The sequence below is a fragment of the Capricornis sumatraensis genome, chromosome X (genome assembly GCF_032405125.1).
Source record: "Capricornis sumatraensis isolate serow.1 chromosome X, serow.2, whole genome shotgun sequence".
Classification (NCBI taxonomy): Eukaryota; Metazoa; Chordata; class Mammalia; order Artiodactyla; family Bovidae; genus Capricornis; species Capricornis sumatraensis.
Window position 1 is genome coordinate 28441587 of NC_091092.1, and position 9645 is coordinate 28451231.

The 9645-nt window shown below is 45.3% G+C and overlaps 1 protein-coding gene across 1 annotated transcript; it reads left to right on the plus strand.

The window, feature by feature from the left end:
* The first annotated feature begins 8318 nt into the window (after nt 1–8318).
* On the plus strand, nt 8319–9323 carry GPR119 (G protein-coupled receptor 119). The gene has a single exon (XM_068961971.1). The coding sequence runs from the start codon at nt 8319–8321 to the stop codon at nt 9321–9323; it is 1005 nt and encodes a 334-aa protein (XP_068818072.1).
* Nucleotides 9324–9645: the final 322 nt, after the last annotated feature.

Sequence of the window (9645 nt, forward strand, 5' to 3'; positions counted from 1 at the left end):
GGAAGAGCGCTGGCGCGCCGGGGGCGTAGCGCCTGAGCACTAGAGCTGGAAGCGGCTTTCCTTGTTCGGCGGAACTCGCTCTTTGAACAGTTTTTCTCTGGTCCGTTCGTACGTTCCTTCGAAAAATTGGACAAGGGTGCGAGCTTGGTCTGTCCCAGGACTCCTCGCTCCTGGACGACACCTGGCATTGATTAGCCTAACTACAAATGTTTGCTGAATTAAGACTGAAAAAGTACCTGATACGGCGACTTAAGTCGTAGCCTTCGCTCTCAGTCAAATTCCGCCTCCATCCTTCACTCCCAGTCAGTAACTCACACGCGCACCCTCAACAAAGCATCCTTGTTCAGGAGTGACGGCAGAAAAGTAAAGAAGATATCTGAGAGGGTGAATCTTTTTTTTTTTTTTTCTCCTAAATCCCAATGCATAGGCAACTGACAGATATACCGTCGTAGGCTGAATTGCATACCCAGATTTGTGTGAAAAGCTGCTACCCCTTTTCCACAGTCTCCTACGGGAGGTAGAAATTCGTATTGTTAAATTAATAGCTAACAGTTGAGCAGACAATACTACATTGTGTGCTAATCAATTTATATGCATTGGCTTTCTGTCCTCATAACAGCCCTGTGATGTCTGTGATACAATTATTCTCTCCATTTTATAGAAGAAACTGAGGTTCAAAGGAGTTAAATATTAATGGTTTGAAAGGTACTCTGTCTACCCATCAGGTCTGGTTGATTTATGAATCCATACTGAGCATCTGTATATGTTCTGTACAGCAAGTCTGTAGACAGAATTGTAAGGTTGGGTTCTTTGCCTTCAAAGAGCTGATAATATCATTGAGCATACAGGATATATCTGCTTTATAAATTTCACTCCAGAAATAATCAGGAACCTATAGAAGAGGTGGTGACATATAATGTGTAAATAAACCATATTGAGGATTTAAATCCATCTTGCACATGTTCACATCAGTATCTGGTCTTAGACCATGCATGGTCTAAAAGTGAAATTCCAGAGCTGTGTAGTTCTCTGTGTAGGCCTAGCTCAGAACCCCTGAATCTAGGCACTTCGTAAAAATACTTTGATGATGACAGTGATGATGACAACTGTACCCTCAATGGTTCACCATGTACCCAATGTCTTGCTAAGAAGCAGAACAGAATCTGCTCATAAATGACAGTGTCTCTTCATTCATTCTGTGTCTCTTCCCTTCCCCCACTCCAACCCAGCTATTTATTAACTTGGTAGAATTACATTGGCAATGAAAACTAAACAGTGACAGATTGCATAGGGGTTTTATCTGCTCCTAGAAACCTTAGGTTGCCTAGTTGTAGGGTTGAAGTAGTCACTGCAAAGTGGTAAACTAGCTTGCAGCATTATCTGGCTGAATTCTTCCAGCAACTATGAAATGAGAGAATTGGAGCAATACCTAGGCCTTGGTCATCAGAGTTCAAAAGGAAGCTGAAGCAAAAGAGGAGAGTAAGACCAACAAAATAATAGACACCTGGGATGGCAAACTCTGGTCCTCCTCTCAGACATTAAATTCAGAGGGTCCTCTGGATTCTCATCCCCTTTCCACTCAGACTTATAGAAATCTCTAGACATCATCTTACCTACCAATTCCTACCAATTGGAAGTACATCCATGGAGATGTCCCAGGCAAACTGGGAAGGTTTTCAGCTCTCCCAGCTTCTACTCCTTTCTTCACCAATAACATTCATTTAGCACCCATTGTATGCAGAGCTCATTTCTAGGTTCCGTGGGTAATGCTAAGGAAATTGACGGCAGTCTCCATGTTCAAGGAAAGGCTCAACAATATGGCTAGTCAAATTCATCTCTCCACTTCTGACCACTACACTACATCTGCAAACACTTTCCCTCCTGACTTCTCTGTTTCAGGGAATGTTATCACCATTTTCCTGGTTGCCCATGTTCAAAAACAGGGATGTCATGCTTGTATTCCCTATTCCTATTTACCCAAAGATATCTATCCAATCACCAATTCCTAATAATTACGCCACTTCAGTGTCTGTCAAACACATCCTGTCTACTCTCAGTGATGTTCTGAGTCATCATCACATGCCTCCTAGCTCTTTCAGTACTCTTATAACTGCCCCAGCGCCTATTCTTCAGTCTTTTCTCCAACTGCTCCCCCTGCCCCATGAAGCCTCAGTTTCAGCCAGGCTCCACTTCTGTCTGTTATCTCAAGGGCCCCTTTCATTATCCAACCTAGATACCTCTTCTGAGAGATCCATATATCTCTGGGCCATTCAACCTCTCTCTGACTGAAACCTGCCCGAGCTCCAAACTCCAATCAAGGCATTTCTCATTCAGGAAACTTTTCCTGACTTTACCAGCCTGCAGTGATGGCCCCCGCTTCTGAACTCTGCAGTTCTTCACAGCTCTTTTATATTCTCCCCCTAGAAAGACTGTGAGGTCCTAGAAGGTAAAGACTGCATCTTTAAGCTCTCAGTGCCTCAAACCTCAAACACATAGCAAGTACACAATACAATTATTGGTTAATGAAACTGAAAATACAGCTATGGTTACCTTTAATGGACACAGATGAGGGTAAAGGGAAAGAGGCTTTTATTTTCCCTTTGTCCCTTTCTACACCATTATCATTTTCTTAGCTTTATCCAGGTCTCTTTTCTTTATCACATTTTTATTGCCATGTTACCTTGGCAGAAAGAACATGACCTTAATTTTCTTGCTTTTGTCTTTTATTCACCCATTCAACAAATATTTATTGAGCAACTATTATATGCTAGACACTGGTATAAGTGCTGGAGATATAACAGCAATCAAGGGAAGTGGAATACCTGTCCTTATGGAGTTTACACTCTTATTGAAGAGAAGGAAAATTACATGAAAATACATCCAATCTTGATAAATACTATGAAGGAAAAATAAAGCAGCACTGGTGACAGAGAGCGAGAGAGTGTTGTTATTTTATAAACGGTGTCAGTCAAAGAAGCCCCTTCCCCAGTAAAGTGACATGAAGGCAGAGATCTACAAGAAGATGAGGAGCAACACTTAGAGATATCTGGGAGAAGAGTGTTGTAGGCAGCAGGAACAGTACATGCAAAGGTCCCGAGACAGGAGTGTGTTTTAGAAACAACAAGCATGCCAGACTGGCTGGAGAGAAGCAGGCAGGGGGATGACAGAGTTGTGTTTACTTAACAAAATCTGATTTAGTACCCACCACATACTAGACACTTTTCTAGGTACTTTACACATATTAATTCATTTACTTCTCACAGTAACCCTATGAAGGAGATACTATTGTCCCCATTTTACTGATGAGGAAACTGAGGCAGAGAGAAGTTAAGTCACTTGCCCTAGGTCACATAACTGATAAATGGGAGAACCAGGATAGTGTGGCTCCAAAGTCTGTATCTTTAGCCTCTATGCACAGGATAAATGAGGGTCAGGGGAGCAGATCAGGCATGAAAATATTGGGTTTTACTCAACATTTGGATTTTACTCAATGTGAGGTGAGAAGCCACCAAAGGATATTAGTCTGACTTACATTTTAGCAGGATCACCTTGGCCGCAGACTGGAGGTGGCCAAGGGTGGGGAAGTCAGGGGTGGGGAGGGTGTGTGGAAATGCCTAGGACAGAAGCAGGAAGACAAGTTGTGAAGCTCCACAATAATTCAGGCAAGAGATGATGGTGGTTTGCCTCAGGGTGATAGCAAAGGAGGTGATATTCCACGCTGGTATCTTTTTATGCTAAAAAAAAAAAGAACACGTCTAACACCAACATAAAGTCATATCCTGTGTTTGTTAGTGTTCAGGTGCTGATCTAGATGCTGGGGATACTACAGTAAACAAAACTACATGATTCCAGCTCACAGTGTTGCCAGACAGTTACATATGTGAATAAATATACAAAAGGATGAGTGTTGCAGTGAAGACATGAGTGAAATGCTATTGGAACTAGATAAGGCATCAATTCATTCTGACTGCTTGGGGTCAGAGGAAGCTGGGGTTGGAAAGCAGATTGTTGTGTACTACAGAAAGGCAGGTAATAGTTGAACTGGACCTTGAAGGTAGTCACCTTGTAGATGGAAGATAGGGAATGGGCAAGAGCATCTCAAGCAGAGGAACCAGCAGAAGAACTACCAAAGGCAAAAGATCTGCATTTTCACAAAGTTGTCAGGTCATACCAATGTTCCTGATCTGTTTCACCCTTTGGTGCACAAGAGACTAGAAGACAAGGCTTCCCTCGTGGCTCAAACAGTGAAGAATCTGACTGTAATGCAGGAGACCTGGGTTAGATCCCTGAGTAGGGAATATTCCCTTGAGTAGGAAATGGCAACCCACTCCAGGATTCTTGCCTGGAGAATGCCATGGACAGAGGAGGCTGGCAGGCTACAGTCCATGGAGTCAAAAAGAGTTGGACACAATTAGCTGCTTTTGGAGAAGGCAATGGCACCACGCTCCAGTTCTCTTGCCTGGAAAATCCCATTGGCAGAGGAGCCTGGTGGGCTGCAGTCCATGGGGTCGCTAGGAGTTGGACACGACTGAGCGACTTCACTTTCACTTTTCAGTTTCATGCATTGGAGAAGGAAATGGCAACTCACTCCAGTGTTCTTGCCTGGAGAATCCCAGCGACGGGGGAGCCTGGTGGGCTGCCCTGTATGGGGTCACACAGAGTCAGACACGACTGAAGTGACTTAGCAGCAGCAGCTGCTTTATTTTTCCTCCATGTGCTGTGCTTAGTTGCTCAGTCTTGTCTGACTCTTTGCAACCCCATGGACTGGAGCCCACTAGGCTCCTCTGCCCATGGGGATTCTCCAGGAAAGACTACTGGAGTGAGCTGCCATGCCCTCCTCCAGGAGATATTCCCAACCCAGGGATCGAACTCAGGTCTCCCACATTGTGATCAAACCCAGGTGTCCCACATTTCAGGCAGATTCTTTACCATCTGAGCCACCAGGGAAGCCCTTTTCCTTCATTGTATTTATCAACATTGGATGGATATTCATGTCATTTTCCTTCTCCTCAATAAGAATGTAAACTCAACGAAAGCCTTTCCATGGACTTCCCTGGTGGTCCAGCGGTTACGAATCCTCCTGCTAATGCAGGAGTCATAGGTTCAATCCTTGCTCCAGGAAGATCCCACATGCAGCAGGGCAATTAAGGCCATGTGTCACAACTACTGAAGCCCACATGCCCTAGAGCCTATGTTCCACAACAAGAGAAGCCACTGCAATGAGAAGCCTGCACACCGCAATGAAGAGTAGCCCCCTGCTCATCCCAACTAGAGAAAGCCCTCATGGAGCAACAAAGACCCATTGCAGCCATAAATAAAAGTCTTTTAAAAAGCCTTTTAATATCCATCATAATCTCGTTTTCATCATCCCCACAACACTGAGATGTAGGTATTATCGTCCCCATGTCACACATGAGGAAGCCAAAGCTAAGTCAGAGAAGTGAAGTCATTTGTCCACACAAAAGCACAGGAATTTATGTAGGGGTAGCCCCCAAGTGTCCTGAATTCAGAGCCTGTGCTTTTGCCATTGGACAGTGGTTCCCACCCCTGGCTGCATATTAGAATCACTTGTGGATCTTTTAAAATTCCAGATGCAGAAGTCACATCTCAGACTAAGGACATAAGAATCCCTTGGTGTGTGACCCAAATGTCAGTACTTTGGGAATCAACAAGTGTTTCCACTGCACAGTTAAGGTTAAGAACCATTTCCCCGGAGCATTTCACTAGAGGAGCATAAGCATAAGCGCCACCTGGGAGCTTCTTAGAAATGCAGGTTCTTGGGAACGCCTCAGAACTAATGAATATGAAACTCTGGCAGTGAGCCTCAAGAATCTGGGTGTTAATCAGCCCTCCGGGGGACTCTGATGCACTCTCGAATTTTAGCATGGCCTTGAAACAGCCATCTTGACTCCACACGTAGAGTCAAGGGGCTGGGGAGACAAAAGCATGCCATAGGTCCAGGTATAAAGTTAGACCAAGTGCTAAGCGACTGAAGCCAGCCTCCTAATGGATGTACCAAAGAATAAGAACTGTTCAGGTTAGCAACCAGAATACCACCCCACAGGCTTTCTGATCTTGTAAGAGAGACATCTGCCAAAGGCCCTCTCAGACTGTCAAAACATCCTGGAGTATAATATTTGCTTCCAACTCTGCACCCTGCTCTCCACGCTTTCACTTAAAACACTAACCTTTCCCATTTGTGCTCTGATCCGAATTGAGTAAATAAGCTTCTAATCACTCTTCTCCCCACCCCACTCTTCTTGGTATCCAAGATGAGAGTAGCATGCAAAAGGTTAGTTCTAATGTACCTGAGCAAATGGATATACAATCTAAAATAAGAATGAGCTACACAGCCACTCTCCCTGGCCCCATCTCACCTGCCTCAGCAACACTGCTGTCCTTTGGTCTAACTCTATCTCTGGAAAATGGAAAATTCCACAACCAAATATTAGAGCAGACACTTTCCAGAGTACAGCTCACCTCGCCTTCTCCTGTCCCAGAGATAGCTCAAGTCAATAGGATCAAGAAAAACAAGGCTAGTATGATTCTGCAATCCCATTTCTGGGCATATATCTGGAGAAAACTATAATTCAAAAAGATACATGGACCCCAATGTTCATTGCAGCACTTTTACAATAGCGAAGACATGGAAACAACCTAAATGCCCATCAGCAGATGAATGGATAAAGAAGATGTGGCATATATAGACAATGGAATATTATTCAGCCATAAAAAGGAATGAAACTGTGCCATTTGCAGCAACATAGATGGGCCTAAAGATTATCATACCAAGTGAAGGAAGTCAGAGAGACACACAAACATCATATGATATCCCTTATACATGGAATCTAAAATATGACACACATGAACCTATCTATGAAACAGAAACAGACTCACAGATACAGAAAACATACTTGTGGTTGCTAACGGCGGGCGGGGGGGGGGGGCGGGAGGGATTGGGAGTTTGGGATTAGTAGATGGATAAACAACAAGGTCCTACTGTGTAGCACAGGGAACTATATTCAATATCCTATGATAAACCATAATGGAAAAGAACATGAAAAAGAATGTGTGTGTGTGTATATATATATATATATATATATATATATATATATAAACTGAATCAATTTGCTGTACAGTAGAAATTAACACAACATTGTAAATCAGCTATACTTTAATAAAATAAAATTCTTTAAAAAGAAAGGCAAGGTCACAGGATCAAGAAAGTACAAGGCAGGCACTTTCCTGGCAGTCTGGTGGTTAGGACTCTACACTTCCACTGAAGGGGGCACAGGTTCAATCCCTAGTCAGGTCCCACATGCCTAGTCAGATCCCACGTCCCTAGTCAGGTCCCACATGCCCAGTCAGATCCCACATGCCGCTTGGCACAGCCAAAAAGAAGAAAGTAAAAGGCTGGCAGCCACAACTCTTGACCAGAGACAGGGTCCAACATAAGGCAGAAATGTTCTCAATGAGTATACCCAACAGACAGCAGCTTTCAATAGGGAGCGGGCTCTCTTCTAAACTGAATGACAGCTAGTAACAATTCTCTTTTGCTTCTCTGGCCTTTCTGAATCCTCAACTAATCAAGCTTTGAGGGATGAGAACTAGGGGACCAGCACACCCTATTTGAAAGAATTATAATCTGAGGTGTTAGGAAATGAAAGATAAGAAACTGCCAACATGTGTATAACTCTCCTGAAAGTATGCTGGACCCTAAAATAGCTTGCCTGCCCCACTTCCCACTTCAATGGATTATGGTCATCTTGTTTGATTAAAAGCAGTCATAGTAACTGAGAATTCGTTATCCAGAAAATGCTTAATTCAGCTGAGATTAGTTGTCAAGCTAGTATTTGAGGCTTAGGAAGAAAACAAGTGGACATTTAAGATCACGTTATGGAGGAAAAAATGTGTGATTAGAGTCAATTATATCTTCTGCGAGATAGGAGACCTGATGAATGTCCTGGTCTCTCCAAACAAAGCCCTTGAAACATTAGTGAAGGGAGAGAGCCTGGCGAGACAACAGGAGGCAGGTACTTGGGAGTTGTCTAGTAACTTGGTTGTTGGAGGAGGGACTAGCTCAGGGCCGAGGGATACATCTGCACTGGGGTTGCTGCCTTCAGATCACTGGAGAGGCAAGAGGCTGAGGACTGAAAACCAAAAGAGTGATTCTCCATGACCAGCAGGATCCCAAAGACGGCCAGCCACCAGCCTGGACTGCCAGCTCTGAACACACAGCTCCGTATCACCCAGCCCGTGAGAATTTGAGCTGGAGGGCCAGTATCCCCCGGTAAGTGGAAATCCTGCCACTTCAAGACATGGAATCATCTGTCTCATTTGGAGTGATCCTTGCTGTCCTGGCCTCCCTCATTATTGCTGCTAACGCCCTCGTGGCCATGGCGGTACTGTCGTTGATCCTCAAGAATGATAGCGTCAGTCTCTGTTTCACCTTGAATCTGGCTGTGGCTGATGCCTTGCTCGGCCTGGCCATCTCTGGCCTAGTCACAGACCAGCTCTCCAGCCCGGCTCGGCCCACAGAGAAGACACTGTGCAGCCTTCGGATGGCATTTGTCACTTCTTCTGCAGCCGCCTCTGTCCTCACGGTCATGCTGATTGCCTTTGACAGGTACCTTGCCATCAAGCAGCCCCTCCGCTATTTCCAAATCATGAATGGGTTCATGATCGGGGCCTGCCTTGCTGGGCTGTGGTTGGTGTCTAACCTCATTGGCTTCCTTCCCCTCGGGATCCACGGATTCCAGCAGACCACCTACAAGGGGTCCTGCAGCTTCTTCGCTGTGTTTCACCCACGCTTCGTGCTGACCCTCTCCTGCGTCGGCTTCTTTCCAGCCCTACTGCTCTTTGTCTTTTTCTACTGTGACATACTCAAGATTGCCTCCACGCACAGCCAGCAGATCCGCAACACGGAGCATGCGGGAGCCCTAGTCAGGGCTCACCGGCCCCCACGGACCCCCAGTGACTTCAAAGCTGTGCGCACGGTGGCCATTCTCATTGGCAGCTTCACTCTGTCCTGGTCCCCATTCCTTATCACGAGCATTGTGCAGGTGGCCTGCCAGGAGTGCCACCTCTACCTGGTGCTGGAACAGTACCTGTGGCTGCTCGGTGTGGGCAACTCCCTGCTCAACCCACTCATCTATGCCTATTGGCAGAAGGAGGTGCGGCAACAGTTCTTCCAGATGGCCCTGGCTATGAAGAAGGGGCTCACCACATGCCTTCTTCTCTCGCCCAGGGATGGCGGTCCAGAGAGGCGCAGGGAAAGTGTGCGTTACATCACCACCACGTCCCACTCAGAGCTTGAAGGCTAAGATGGTAAAGGCAGACCAGTTTCAAAGTGCCTCTCCCTCGCTTCGCAGAGCCCCTGCTAGATCAGATGGAGCTATAGGAGAAAAAGAACACTTGCTTCTGGCAACTGACCACCCCCTGTACCCCTGCACCCTCTCACCCTTTATAATCAGCTTCCCCATTTGCAAATCTCCATTCCTCCCTGCCCTTCTTTTGCAATGAGTCTGTTTCTCCTATACAGCTATACTTACTTAAAGCAACAAGTGTACTACTGGAAAGATGCTTAAACTCAAATCTTATTTTTGAATGCACTAAAACAGCATTGTCTAATAGAAATCTATTGCA